This window comes from Eschrichtius robustus, chromosome 18 (genome assembly GCF_028021215.1).
Source record: "Eschrichtius robustus isolate mEscRob2 chromosome 18, mEscRob2.pri, whole genome shotgun sequence".
NCBI lineage: Eukaryota > Metazoa > Chordata > Mammalia > Artiodactyla > Eschrichtiidae > Eschrichtius > Eschrichtius robustus.
In genome coordinates, this window is record NC_090841.1 from 9267071 (window position 1) to 9283152 (window position 16082).

The window sequence follows — 16082 nt, forward strand, 5'->3', positions numbered from 1 at the left end:
AGGAAACAAGTAAACAAATAGATGAGGAAAAAAACTTCAGATAGTGATAACTGCTATGAAGAAAATCAAATAGGATATGATGATAGAGAATTACGGATTCAGGAGGGGCAGGGAAGAGGAGGGGACAAGGAAGGTCTTTGGCTTTTCACTAAGAGTCTCAAAGTTTCGTTGCCATAAATTTTTTTGATGAAACTTGTGTTTGGCAGTTAATATATCTTTGTGTGTAATAATCACTATGAAGTTAAAGGAGTGCTTTTTCTTAACTTTTCACATAAAAGTAAGGGTATTAATGATATCTTTATTTTATGAGGGGAAGGATTGAGTAATATATTAAGGATTCCACAGTCATTGCCTGAATGCATTAAAATGTATGGTACCATTTAAAACAACTACTATCCTCTTTGCAAATATCAAATGTAAGCGATGCAGTATTAGCTATTTAAATATTAATTTTCAAGAAATAGTTATACTGCTTTAATATTAACTTTATTTCTATAAACTTGAGAAAATCTCTTATCTATGTTTCAGATCTGTCAAAGGCACATTTCAAAGTGGAATTTCTAAATTCTAATAGTGCACACAAATTGAGTCCGAAAATTAGTGATCAGATGACAGGTGTGTTACTTTCTGTGAATGCCTTATTTATTCAGCCAATGAATAGAAAAGTAATCTCTGTAAATTTTTGGTACAGGAATTTTAGAGGTTATCCTAAACTATAGCATGTATATTATTTGGATAATACAGTCATCAAAAAGATTGAATTATGATCAGAGTAAATTGATTCAGGTATCAAAGGGAAGGAAGGTGTTGACTGTGATATGCAAGGAAATATGAGAAAGAAATAGGTTTACTTCAATTGCTTTAGTTGCAATGGAAAAGAAATCTAGAAGAGTTTTGAGTATAACAAGATCAAAAGACTAAAATTATTTATTGATCTGTAATCAATGGATCTTTACCTCTGTGTGCATAAGGATCTCTAAGGAAGCCTGTTATAAATGCAACTTGTTGAAACCTACCTGCGGAGATTCTGGTTTAGAATGTCTGGGTGCCGCCGAGGAATTTGCATATTCATAAGCAGCCTGGGTGACTGGGTGCAAGTGGTCAGCTGATGGATCATGGGAAACATGGGTCTGTCCAATGACCCTGTCACTAGCCAAGTTATCAGTGAATTCAGTGCTCCCTACTTGTTACTGTTAACACTGAATTGCTTTAACTAAATCAAAAGCACAATTTAAAGAAGGTGGGCATGGTGTTGGGCAGGTTGACATGTCACATGAAGTCTGTCCGTGACCAGCACTGAGATGAGATGCAGGAGACCAGGGAAGATCCACTCTGAAACCTACTAGATTCTTGAACAGTTTTATCACTGTAACCTCAGAGCTGGTATACATAAGTTGTTGGTTAATTAATTAATTGAGAAGCGTATTCCAGTGGAAGAATAGAATAGTCTTTCCATCTTGGAGTGGAGACTTTTGACACAGAAGTCGGTGGTTTGAGACATAGGTTAAAAGTATCAAAATCCTGCAACTATATATCAAGACCTTGTTATGTTAGCTGCTGTTGACATACAAAGACAATGAGGAAATAGTCCTGTTTTCAAGTAGAGTACAGTCTAGTAGGTGCCAGCAGCGTATTTGATCAGCCTCCATATAATATTTCCACTGAAGTGGGAAAATTCATGTTTGGAAGACACCGGGGCCAGATTGCTTAGGTTCACATGCTGGCTCTGCCCCTTATTAGCCCCTCTGGGCCTTGATTTCCTCATCTGTGAAAGGATACAATAACAGTATCAACTTTATGGTTCTGAGAATTAAAAAGAGTTAATATGTGGACAACTTTGATAACAACGGCTGATATAGTAAGTGTCCTGTAATATACACATTCCAGTTTCTGAGAAAACAGTCCTTACTGGACCAGAAGTCAGTTCCTATCCCACCTGTTATTTACTGGCTTGAAGACTTGAGCCAGTGATTTGGCTTCTGTCAATGACAGAATCCCCCAATTGATGCCATGGTCTATGAAAGTATTTTTGAAATATCAAAAAGCTGTACAAGTGTAAGATGTTTAGTAATATGTCCATTAGCTTCAGCTATGTACTAAGGGTTGCCTTTTGTACAGTTTCTGTATAAAGACATTTTGCTTATGCATCACGTTGTTCAGCTACTACTCACAGTTTGCTTTTTTAAAAAAAAATTGATATTTACTGATAACCTGCTGTATGGCAGTCACTGAGGGCACAGAGATGAACAACCCAAAATTCCTGGAGCTCACAGTCTGGTAGGAAACATATCAATACAAGTAAAGGCATAGAACAACATTCTAGAAGACAGAGAACAGGAACACTTGGTAATCTCTCTGGGATGGAGGAAGGAGTGGAGGGGCAGGGGAACGTAACAGAGGAGTGACACCTAATGAATCTTGCTGGGGAGTAGGAATTTTCCAAGTAAAACAAGGGTAGGAAGGCATTCCAGGCATTCGATGAATTGCAGAAGGGATGTTATGGCACAGAGCACAGTGGGGGTAGAGGCGGAGGGTGGTGATGGGGGAGCCAGGTCACCAAAGGCCCCTCATGCACCACATCATGGAATTTGGACATCGTCCAGGAGGTGATTAGAAGCCACTTAAGTGCTTTAAATACAGGGAAGTAAACAATCATGGTTGCAGTTTAAGAATATCATATGATAATGCCGAGAATGGAAGAGAAACAAGGGAAATCATTTTAGAAGAGAATTGCAGTGATCAGTGATATCACCTTGAAATGCTACAAAGCAATTACTGGTACAGGATCCACGGTTAAAACAAAATAAAAACTTAAGTCAGCCACTTTGCTCTTCAGTCTCTATGGGAGCAAAAATAGACAATCTCAAACATATTCTTAAGAGTAAAAGCACATCAGTCACAACAACATGCCCCCAAAAGATAATTGTGGGTAGGAGGACAGGAAAAAAGTGTAAAAGAAGTTGAAGATAAACAGAAAACAGTAATATGAATCATTTAAACTAGAGATCTTAGTTAAGCTCCTAAATGAAAGTTAGATGTTACTTGCCCTACCTGGCCATGATTCACAGTGTGAGATAAGGCACAAGAGAGAATTTTGAATGACACACTATGCAAATATGAATATAAAATACTTATATATACACCAATAAAGGGAAATTCACAAAGGAGGAGACATTCCCCCTAGAAAGGAAGCTCCCTGAAGTCAGAGACTAATCTCCTTTCTTTGCTGCTGAATCTGCACCTTGTACGTAGTAATAGTTACTATGGGCAGGAACAGTGCTAAATTCCCTCTATGCGCTAACTCTCAGTTCTCCTAACACTCCTAGGAGGGAGGGAGGATTAGCATCTGCGTTTCACAGTCAGGGAAAATCAGGCCCAGAGAGATTACAGAGGGTCCCTGAGGTTGGCCACACAGCTAATAAATTGCAGAGCAAGGATGGGTTTAAACCCAGGCAGTGTGTGTCTAGAGTCTGCTTTTAACCACTGTGTTAACATCATAGACATTTGCTGATCTGGAGTGATTAGAGGACAGATAATTAGAATTCCTGAAATTTTTAAATGATGGAATATTTTAAATGCAACTTTACTATTTTAGTAGTTTATTAAAATTCCTTTATGTAACCAAGACATTCAACAAGTTATAAGGTGTATCACTTGTTTTACTAACAGACAAAAAAAAAATCTTTTATGTATAAATGTATGCTTCTAAAAAGTTGGGGCTTTTTTTTTCCCTGGAGCTAGAAAAGTAGTTATAAAGTTTATTTGGAAGAATAAATATACAGGAATATCTGGGAAAACCCTAAAAATAGAAAGAAAAGAAAAAGAGCAGTGGATGGTGGAAGGTAGGCCATACCAGATAGGAAAACACATCATAAAGCCTCAAAAATTAAAATGATGTGTATTATCATTTTATTTATTTACTTATTTAGATAAATAGAAGAAAAAAATCCAGAATGAGACCAAAATGCATGTAGAAATTTAGAATTTTATAATAATGATCACGCCAAGAAGTTATTTTAAAACTATTTAGGCATAAGAAATCTTTCCTAAATCTAAAAAACTACTCCCTACAATCTTTTTCATAGAATTTATTTATGTGACTCATCTTTATTCAGCAAGTAGCTTAAAGGTAAACTTATCCTAGATTATATCTAAACTGTTAAGAATTCTTAACAAATCAGGACCCGAATTATCTACACTAAGACTAGAACAGCAGAAACGGTTGTGACGAGATTAATAAATGAGTAGGGAAGAGAAGTAATGTAAAAGCAAAAGACCTATAGGAAAGTTGAGTGACGTGTGAAGACTGTTTAGCAAACATGTATTGATCCCCTGCAGAGTGGCAGGAATTCTAATAGATGTTGGGTAAATAATGCCCCTCACTTTCAGAGAACCCACCTTCATGTGGGAGCTGATGTCTATGCAAGACCACAAGTAAAGAGCTGAAAGGCTACGTTTCGTGTTTGTATGAGGGTCAGGGAACACTCAGGAGGGAATAATTTGTTTTAATGGGATGGGATTCAGGATATTGGGGAGGAACAGAGAAAGCCTGCACGGAGTTGGGAACATTCAGGTAGGCTGTGAAAGAGTGGAGTTCACCTGGTAGAAAAGAAGGACGCAGGGGAGGGTAGGAGACCCACTCCTGATGCAGAGATGGAATGAACGTGGCCTCGCTAGAGTTTGGGGAGCTTGTGGGAGAAAAACAGGGTGGGTGGCATCCTTCACTGGTAGGTTAGAGCCAGATACTGTCTGGTCAGGTATGCCGTGCAAGAAATGTAAACTTGATCCCATAGGCATCAGGAAAACCACCCAATCTGTGATTTTTAAATAGAAAGGATTATAATCAGTGTAAGATAGGACAGCAGTGAGGGAATCAATTTAGGGAGACTGTTTAGGAGGTTACTGCAGCATCCCAGGAGAAGGTGCTGGAAGACTGAACTGTAACAGAGGAAGTGGGAATGGAGAAGATGCCAAATTCAAAACATATTTTGTAGATAAAACCTATAAAATCAGTTGAAAGGATGGAGTGAGAGTCAGAAAGGGAGGAATGAAGGTGATGTCCATTCAGTGACGAACCATTGCCTCCCCCTGGCCTATTTGTTAGACCCTGGAAGCTGGCAGCTGCGCTCTGGCTGGCCTCCCTGCCCCTGCTCCATGCCCCACGCTGCAGACTTCTCACATGGTCTCCTTGAGCTTCATGGCTTCCTGTCACCATCATGAGAACCCTGGTCCTGTTATTTAGCATGGCACGTAGGGTTCTTCGTGTGACCCCTGCCTTCCTCTCAAGCCTCATCAGCCGCTGCTTCTTCACCTGGCCCTATGTCCTGGCATACAAACCATCCCCAGTTTCTGAAACATGACCCCTCTTCACCTGGTCTCTTAGCTTCTTTGTGCTGTTGCCTCTCCGTAAAACGCTCTTCACTCCGCATCATCTTGGTTTCTAGTGTCAAGCATAGTACCTGGCCCAGTGTAGCCACTCGAATGTTTGCTTAATGAACAAATGAGTGAATGGATTTAAGTTCGTCTGAGTCTTCGTCTGCCCCTGGAAACCTTTCCTGACCCCAGTCCTTGTGTTTGCCATAGGTTGCCCTTCTTCCCATCCTCTAGCTCCTGTCCCCGCCAGTTTTTCACTGTGTCTTTGAGTTGACTGTGTATTATTTGTCTCCCAGCTGCCACCACCCCCCCCCCTCATAGACTGTGAACATCTTAGGGAAAAAGGATACACTTTTATCTCTATGTCCCAGTGCTTATTATATATTTGTCTCCATAGATGTCGGAGGGTAAAGAGATGGGAGGTGAAGGTGGGTGGTGTTTACAAGGGCATAATCAACAGTAGGACGGATTGATTCTCCTCTTGGTGCCAGGGGATGCGGTTCCCTAGGACCTGGAGGAAGAAGGCAATCGCCAGTATTCACCTTAGAAAGGAGAGAAAGACATGACTTCCCCCAGAACTACTCAGTCCTGCCCTCTTGGCTATGTGGATCCATCCTCATAGATTATTTACCCAATGGGCACCAAGAGGCAAATACCCCATAAGTCCCAGGTGGTGCAGTGTACCTCATAGGCACCCTGCCACCCACCTGTGGCCCTCCATTACCAGGCATTCAGAAAAGAATAACCTGTGCACAGTACCATTTAATCTGCAGTCTTTTATCTTGGTTTTTGTTGTAGAATAAAGACCCCAAGATGGCTCGAGTTGCACTGGAATCTCTGTACAGATTACTTTGGGTTTACATGATTCGAATTAAATGTGAAAGCAACACAGCCACTCAGAGGTAAGGAGCTGGCCTGGGTTAATGGTAACCATATCATTGAGTTACCGGTAACCATGTCACTCAGCCAATGAAAAGGGTGTTTTGTTTCATTGCCACCTACGCTAACCAAACTAGAAGCTGTTCAAAGCTGACAGTTTGTAAAAGCTCTAAGTCCTCTGGACATTTTCAGGCTTTCCTTAGACATTGGCTTCAACAGCCATTACAGAAACTCCAACCTCTACCAGGATTGCCAAGTTCTGTGTCAGGACTACATTCACCACTTTAACAAAGGAAATGGCTATAATTTCCCAACTGCCCTTAGTTTTCCAGAAAACCTTTTCAGAGAGTAATTATGCTAATGGAAAAGAGATGAAGTGGTTTGTTATTTTTCTCTGAATTCTCTCTGATACTTAGATAAGATGAAGCATCTGCCATTTTCCCTTAATGTACAGGAGCTCAGCCAATCTTGCTTGTTTTCTCTTTTTCTCCCTTATCTTTCAGCCGTCTTATAACCATCATCACAACACTTTTCCCCAAAGGGTCCCGTGGTGTGGTGCCGAGGGACATGCCTCTGAACATCTTTGTGAAAATCATCCAGTTCATTGCCCAGGTAATGGAAATGCTTCTGGCAGTGAGAGTCTTCTAATTGCCTTTAAGTAGCCACCTCCTTCTTATGAAGTACTAACGGATGAAGACTCTTAAAATAATCTCACGTGGGTAGACTTTTCAGGATGGTTTTGCAAGTGTTTGCACACATAGCTTTTTTTTTTTTTTTTTTTTTTTTTTTGCTTCAAAACAAATTGTGACACGGTGTGCCAAGTGTTTTCCGCATTTGACGAATGAAAGAACTGAGAGACGGGGTTTAAGTGACTGATCTGAGGTCAACAGAGCCTATTCGTAAGAGGGTCTCTTGACTCCTAGTCCTTGTTTTTTCCTGCTTCTCCGCTCTAGATTCTTCAAGTCAGGAGGAAATTGAGTCTGATGTTTGGAGGAAATAAGAAGACGATAATTTAGTGAACCTGGAGGAGTAAATAAATCATAATGCTCCTTCACCCTGTGACAAAGAAGAATGTAATGAGAATATTAGCTTTTATCAAGCACTTATTCTTTGCCAAGAACCGTTCTAAGCACTTCATACATACTATTTTACTTAAGAACTGGGTCCAGTGATATTAAACATTTAGTGTTTACTATTTAGACCCAACACTTTTAGTTTTTAAAACGCTTTGTGTATAAATGGTTTTTATCCCAACTTTGGCTTCCTTGTGATTTAGAGAGAAGCATGAAAAGCCGGTTATTCCAATCCAGCCTCTGCCGTGAGCCAGCTCTATACCCTAAAGAAGTCATAGAACATCTTTATTCTCAGTGTCTTTATCTATAAAATGTGGATGAAAGTGCTTACCCAGTATCCCTCAGAACGTTGTGTGGATAAAGGGAAATAATAGGCATGAAAGTACCGTTGAAGTGTAATTGATATTGCTATAAAGACATAAGGTTCAATGGCTACTTCACAGACCATTTAATGTATAATCTCTCTCCGTGTGTTTAATGCAAGGAAGTGTCTCTCTAATATTTGTACTTAGGGAAAGGACAGTGCTTGCTTTGCAGGTGGATGAATTAACAGAACTTTTCTACATGTGGTTATCATGTGGCTGAGAATGTGCTTTGATTATTCTGGAATATATTGTATAAAATGAACGTGACATATCTTAGTAGTCACCGTCTCAAATTATTAGAATCTGGCTTAAACGTTCTCATTTAAGTAACCTTAATAGTTCTTATTTGTTGATTATTCATTTCACTTGCAGGACTGTCTGTTGTAATATGAGCCAAGGGATTGGAAATGTTAGAGAATAGAAGAAAATGGTCATTTTGCAGTGGTATTTTTAAAAATATATTTTAAACTGAGTTTCAAGAAGGTGTCAGCATTTGCAGGACAAGCAGGAAGAGTTTATACTGTGTAGAAGCCCAGATACTCAGAGTGTTTTGGTTTTTCATTTTTTGGTTTTTAGTTATTAGTCATTCTGTGCTTTAGGGCCTAATTAACATATATTATATAAAGCGTCTCCACGTGCCACATGGAAATAGGAGCAGCTCCACCGAAGGTTCGGATGGACATGGTTTTCCTTCAGGGATTCTCTGTGATGCATCGAACTAAGCGATACCCCTCTTCTTTCAGAAGCCACCTGTTTGGTGCATATGACAAAAACAGACATTTTCATGTTGAATTAAAATAACGCTTTGTTTTGATTTCCCTTTTTCACTATAGGAACGTTTAGATTTTGCAATGAAAGAAATCATTTTTGATTTTCTTTGTGTGGGAAAACCAGCAAAAGCTTTCAGTCTCAATCCAGAGGTAAGAATGACCCTTTTGCGTTTATCGACAGAAGCCTACCTTTGCTTTGCAACCTTGGGGGATGGGGTGAAGGCCATCTTCTCCAAAAAAGTCTTCTGTTTGTTTCTCTCCATGTTATTTGACTAAAATAGTAGAGAAGTAAGATTTTGGGGTGAATAGACTTAGAATGATGAAAAGTTGACGTCCTACCACATTCTGTTCTTGTAGAAGGGAGTAAACCTTGCCCTGAAAGGTAATCTGTCTCTGTATGTCTGGTTGTTTATTATAGAAAAGTCAATACTTGTAACTATTTTGATGCAGATTAGCAAGTTGAGGAGTATTGAAAGTGATGAAACAGAGAAGAATAAATAGATGCAATGATAAAATACTAAAATCTAGTGAAATTAAATAAGTAACGTATGCATCTTTGATTCTGTGACAGCATCACAATTCAAGGACCAGGCAGATCATGGAAATGAGTGTATAATGGGTATGATGTACCTCATGGTGGGGGAGGGGGGCGGCTTAGGCAAATGAAAAGCACATGCAATTTTAAACTTCTAAAAAGACTGTTGGTGGGAATTCCCACCAACAAAGTGCAGAGTCCTAACCACTAGCTATAAGACATTGACCTCTCTGAGCTTCAGCTTTTTTACTAGTAAAAGGGACAAACTACTTTTCTAGATCACCTCACAGAATCATCGTGATATTACAAATTCATAAGCAAAAACAGAAAGAAATTGAACACCAGAAAAAAGTTTTTAAACGTTGTTCCTGTCGTCACTATGATATTGTCTGGCTCCTTCATTCTGTCAGTGAGGAAGGAGACCCAGAGCCCAGAGGCTCAGAATAGGCAGCTGGTTAGCAGCAAGGGGAACCCAGGTCTCCCTGCCTCCTCATGCTTCCTCCCACCACACCCTGAATTCTCTTCTTGGCGCTAAGGTTGCCATGTGTGTAGGGACAGCCCAACAAGCCCAAAAATGGGAGTTTCTGTCTGGTGTTTAATGACATCACAGGCTTCTGGAATGGCTGCAGCCAGGGTCAGTGGGCCAATGGGAGGGGGACAAAGCCAGTGCAAATTCAGGGCATTTTGGCTGGAAGGAGGCCCATGGCCCAAGTACTAAAGAGTCTTCTCTTGCTTGAGAACAGTGGTTCCATGCTTTTCAATGGATGAAGGATAGTCTTTTTTTTTTTTTTTTTTTTTTGGCTGTGCCATGTGACTTACGGGATCTTAGTTCCCCGACCTGGGATTGAACCCTGGCCCCTGGCAGTGAAAGCGCAGAGTCCTAACCACTGCACCGCTAGGGAATTCCCAGGATAGTTTTTCTAGTAAATGGTACTAAACAGTTGGACATCCACTTGCAAAATAATCAACTTCAACCCATAATTTGCCCTGTCAGGAAAAATTAACTCAAAATGAATCATAAGCCTAAATGTGAAATCCGACATCATAAATCTTCCAGAAGAAAACAGAAGATAAAAATCTTTGTGACCTTTGGGTAGGCAAAAATTTCTTAGATAAGATACAAAAAGCATAAATTACAAAAGAAAAAGTTGATAAAATAAAATACAAAAGTATGCCCTTTAAAAGTTAATGTTAATAAAGTGTAGAGCCACAGACTGGGAGAAAATATTTGCAAAACACGTATTGACAAACTCTTCTATCCAGAATATATAAAGAACTCCCAACTCAATAACCCAATTTTTTAAATGGACAAAATGAAGAGCCTCTTTACCAAAGAAGAGATACAAATGGCCAATAAACCTATGAAAAGATGTTCAACATCCTTAGTCATTAGGGAAATGCAAGTTAAAACCACAGTGAGATGTGCTGAGAAGGATACAGAGCAATTGGAACTTTATACTATTGATATTTTAGTGAGAATGCAAAATGGTACAACCACTTTAGAAAAAAGTTTGGCAATTTCTTATGAGGTTAAACATACACTTGGCATATGATCCAGCAGTTCTACCCCAAGGTGTTTATCCAAGAGAAATTAAAACATTTGTCCACAAAGATTTGTATCAACATTTATAGCACCTTTATTCATGATCACTAAAAACAGGAAAGCAACTCATGTTCAAACAGCTGGTGAATGTCGAAACAACTTGAGAATCATCAACACAATGGAATACTATTCAGCCATAAAAAGGAGCAGACTACTGATTCTACAACAACACCTCAAAAGCATTAAGCTGAGTGAAAGAAGCAAGACACAAAAGGTTGTGTCTGTTTGCTTCCATTTACATCACATTCTGGAAAAGGCAAAATTATAGGCAGAAATTAGACACTGATTGTCAGGTGCTGAGGTTGGAGGAGAGGACTGACTGACTGTAAAGAGGCACAAAGGAACTTTTGGGGATGATGGAAATATTTTATATCTTGACTGTGATGATAGTTACCTGACTATATATGTTTCTCAAAATTCAAAGAACTGTACAACTAAAAGGAGTGTATTTTACTACATGTGAATTATATCTCAATAAACTTCACTTCAGTAGAAAACAGTGGAGATTCTAGCCTACAATATATATTTGCCAGCAGGAACTTTTCAGGTATTAATCCTCACCGTAGCCCTATATGATCAATAGGTGTTATTATTCTCATTCTACAGACAGGAAGCTGAGAATTGGACTTGGAAAAGTTAAGTAATTTCTCAAGACCAGACAGGTAATAGAAGGAGAGGTATGATGCAGAGCTATATAAAACATAAGAAGAAATTGTTTTTGAAATTAAGTTAAAAATATATTTCCCAAACTATCCCAACTTACTTCTGCCCTTAGAATTATTCAGAGAAAAGGAAAACTAAGAGAACTGGCAAGGATGGCTCATAAATTGGATAATCCACTTGCAAATAATTGAAGCTTGATCACTTAAGTCAATTCACAGTCATCCTATTGATACTGCATCTCCAGAATTGAACACTGTATTTCCTCACCCGAAACAGTGCTGTGTCTTGAAAAATATCCACAAATCTAGAAAACATTTCATGAAAGAACTACTAAAATAAATGAGGAAACTAATGGACTTTAATATACAGTTCAACTTTTTAAAATGAATACTCTTTCATTTTAGAAAATGGAGAAAGAATATTACTGAAGACCATAAAATCGTAAAATACACACTGGATTGGGTATGAATGGGCCGGAGAAATGTTTACCACACCCTGGTTGAAATACCCCTACTCCTTGAAGCTTGAATAAATAGTTTAGAAGTCGATATTACTTCATGTTCTAAGATATAATCATGTACTACAGAATAAGGTGGTTCGGGCAAACCCAACTTGAATGTATAGCTTCCCACCTACTAGTTATGTGGCCCTCGGTTTCCTCACCTGAAAAATAGGAATAATCATACCTTCCTTGCATGGCTATTTTAAAGATGAGAGTTAATGAGCAGTTCTGGATATATTTTAAGAACTCAATAAATTGTAATTAGATTATCATTGTTAGTAATGGTAATTATTTTCTGTATTAGGTAGCGGTCTACTTAGGGAACTTACTACTTGATGTGGTTTGAAAATATGAGTGTAAATGTTTACACATGGCTGTTTAAGGAAGTACAGATGTTTTAGTACCTTCTGACTTTTAAGATTATTGCTGCTGGGAGCAACTATCCTACTGAGTCATCTTTCAGAGCCAATATTATGCCTTATCTGAGCCTGGGGAAGAAAATGGTCTGGCCCAGAATGACATTTCTCCTTATGAGTTTATGTGTTTTTATCAGTAACAGGTTCCGTGGCTTCGAATTCTTTAAATTTATTTTCAAACTTGCCAGTCTTTGTGAATCAAAAGTCAGCAACCTGCAATTCAGAGCAGACGACTTACATTTTTATGATTCACATTTGGAACTCCCGTGTGTTTTCATTCAGTCTTTGTGAGTTAACACATGTCTCCTCCCAGGAGACAAAGAGATTTTTGCTGACCTCGGTTTACCTTAGTTGCAGCTGCTCCACAGGGTGACTGCCTATCCCTTGGAGGTGCACCCAGGATCCCCCCAAACAGAATGAGTCTGAGCATCTCAAACATAGCCTCCAAGTTTGGCGAAAATCTTCCCAGTTGTTTTCTTGTGATGCAGCAACAAAGAGTGTCAGAAACTTAATTTCATTTTCTTAGGTTTGGCCTAAACCCTTTTAAATGATCTTCCCACACTAATCTAGAAGGCAAACCATGCTTAACTTCTTTGAAAGACTGGTGGCTTAATTTCACGACAATAATTGGGTCTTTCGCTTTATCATGAACATATTGTCTCTTACAGAGGATGAACATTGGTTTACGGGCATTCTTGGTCATAGCTGATAGCTTGCAGCAGAAAGATGGGGAACCTCCCATGCCAGTTACCGGAGCCGTTCTCCCTTCAGGAAACACACTGAGGGTGAAGAAGACATATCTGAGTAAAACACTAACTGAAGAGGAAGCCAAAATGATAGGTGGGTTTCAAAGATGTGTTTGCACTGGGCCTTATTAAGCCTTTAAAATGACCAATAGACACTTACCCTTAGTGAGATATATTTTAAAAATCTTCATAAAAGTAGCTGATGAGACATTTCAACATTAATTGTTTTGATTCATGCTGTGGTTTGTTTTACTGCCCTTTAAACTCTTTGGAACTTCCTGGTAAACATTTTGCCATTTAAATGTTAGATTTTTATCTGTGGTCTTTTCAAACTTCTAATATTGATTATTTGCAGTTTACAGTAAATTTCTAAGACATCTGTGTGCTTTGGTAGATAATCCTGTTTATAAAGCAAACATATAAATATATTCATTCATTTATTCATTCCCTCATTCATTTTTATAGTTCCTTTTCTTCTTTTTTTTTTCAGTAAAATTAGTTTAATCTGTGTTTTAAACATGCCAAGTCCCATACATACCAGGGTATATTGTGGGTTTAGCCTACGTGAGATTATTTTCTCTTTAATTTAACTGTCTTAACCCAAAGAGATGATTTTTTGCATTTGTTTCTCTTTTACTGAGTTCCTGAATTTAGAAACCTACTGCAAACTTGTTAAGTTAGTTCCTGGATTCCAAAGACCTAGAGGAAACATATGAGGAAAATTTTTCCTTTAAAATATTTATCTTTGGGGGCTTCCCTGGTGGCGCAGTGGTTGAGAATCTGCCTGCCAATGCAGGGGACACGGGTTCGAGCCCTGGTCCGGGAAGATCCCACATGCCGCGGAGCAACCGGGCCCGTAAGCCACAACTACTGAGCCTGCGCGTCTGGAGCCTGCGCTCCGCAACAAGAGAGGCCGCGATAGTGAGAGGCCCGCGCACCGCGATGAAGAGTGGCCCCCACTTGCCACAACTAGAGAAAGCCCTCGCACAGAAACGAAGACCCAACCCAGCCATAAATAAATAAATAAATATTTAAAAAAAAAAAAAAAAAAAAAAATTTATCTTTAGTTATACAATGCTTAAATGAGTTCAAAAATATCAATATTTAATACATGACAAATAACTATTAATAATTATTTCATTAAAGTACAAATTTGAAACACAAAGCAATTTACTTTACATTTGTATTATATACATGAATATATAAAATTCATATACATATATGAAATACATATTCTGTACACATTTTCTTCCACTGAGAGCGGTAAAAATAATATACCTGGGGTAAATTTTCCTTCATTTAAAAATTTATGATGTGAAGTCATTTGTTGCCTTTACTAAAAAAACCCACACATATATTTCAGAGAATAATATAAAGTTATTAAAATTCTAATCCCAAATGAGAATTATCTTTTATTCACATAACCACTCATTATGGTGAATTTTTTTATACTAACCAGAGACATAAAAATTCTAGTGTGGAACTTTCTGTTTCCTTGTTTATTTTTACTCTTCTGGAAAATATTTCCCTTTGAAGTATTAGAATTCCTATGTGTTAAATTTAAATGATTCTTTCGGGAATACCCACTACACGTGGGCACTATGCTAAGAGTCCTGCAGATAAGAGATTAAATTAGACTCTGCTCAGAGAATTCACTGACCCACAGAAGGTCTTCAGTAAAAATATATCACAGAGGGTGAATAAAATGGGATTTCACTCTTCGATAGATTTAGTCAAAGATGTAACTGTAATGCATATTTTTCAGGCATGTCATTATATTACTCTCAAGTACGAAAAGCTGTGGACAACATTTTAAGGCACCTGGATAAAGAAGTAGGAAGGTGTATGATGCTGACTAACGTCCAGATGTTAAACAAAGAACCCGAAGACATGATCACGTGAGTATAGTGAGGATTAAGTTTTCAGTGAAGGGTTAATGAACCAAAAGGCACCAGCAGAGGTTCTTCCCCTTTATTCTGTATTTTGTTCTCATGTTATTAGAGTCCGAGTTCTAAGAGGTGTTAGGGATAGTAAAAACATCGTTTGATAATATTTGACTAACTGTAAAAATAAAGTCAAACCTGAGATTGATCTGTTTTGATAATATTTCAAGTATCATTAGGACAGTAAGTTAGAAAATGGGCTCAAGACGCTTTTACTGGTCCACATTTTTCAGAAGTAATGTTTTGCTCTCAAGCCCACGTGATATAGAGTCATCACCAGTTTAGAGACATTCCATCTTTATGAATCTCAAGTTTACTTGTTTCTAGTGAGCGTTCCTGAACAGTGAGAGTTAAACCTGCTTAATATTCTCTATGTAACTGTGTCATAGAAATACTGGATTTTAGGAATGCATTTGTAGCTTAGAATGTAGAAATCAGATGTTCTTAGCCAAAATCCAAGATCTAGATTTGTAATTAGAGCTCCTCATTAGAAACTCACACAAGTTGTATTTGCTGCTTGTGATTAATTATGGCAGGAACGCAGGTTAGGTTATGACTGTTTTAAGACAGTTTGGACTTTGTTGTTGAACTATGAATTAAATTATATTTGGCACCTGTGGCATACATTTGTAAACATATAATTAGGAAAATTTTCTTTGTCACTCAGTGTGTCCAATTCCAAATATCACAGTTAGTTGGAAGGTTGTTACCTATATAGGTAAGTTCATATTATGGGTGTGTATTTTTATTACAATGGTAGTATGTCAAAAACAAACTACAGTGTAACAAAACATGATAAAATAAAGTTTAAAATACAGAATTATTTTAAACACATATTTAGCAGTATGGCAAGTTAAAATGAAAGCCTCCTCCACAGAGCTCCACTTGAAATCTGCATCTATTCCTTGGTTCAGTGTGATTTCTTCCAGACCTTTCCCAATGTCAGCACAAATGCGTATATACATTTTCTTTTTTACAAAAATGGAGTCATACAGTGTATATTGTCCTGCAGCTTGCCAGTCACTTACTTAAATGATATGGAGAGCATGTTGCTTTAGATTTTTCAACCAAAATGATAGCAGAATTGAAATTGACCAAAGTTAATAACATTAAATATCTTGTCTACAGCTCTGGTACTTACCTCACAAATTGCCAGAATGTCCATAAACCTTTAACCTCCTTACTGCATACTCTCTGAATATATTAAAGCAATT

At 38.1% G+C, this 16082-nt stretch overlaps 1 protein-coding gene across 1 annotated transcript in view; it reads left to right on the forward strand.

The window, feature by feature from the left end:
- Positions 1-16082, forward strand: part of FRY (FRY microtubule binding protein) — a 328463-nt gene that overhangs the window by 181597 nt on the left and 130784 nt on the right. The window contains exons 12-16 of the mRNA XM_068526437.1: positions 6172-6275; positions 6756-6864; positions 8524-8610; positions 12848-13019; positions 14691-14823. Of these exons, the coding sequence (XP_068382538.1) occupies positions 6172-6275; positions 6756-6864; positions 8524-8610; positions 12848-13019; positions 14691-14823 (605 nt within the window). The remainder of the gene's footprint in view (positions 1-6171; positions 6276-6755; positions 6865-8523; positions 8611-12847; positions 13020-14690; positions 14824-16082) is intronic.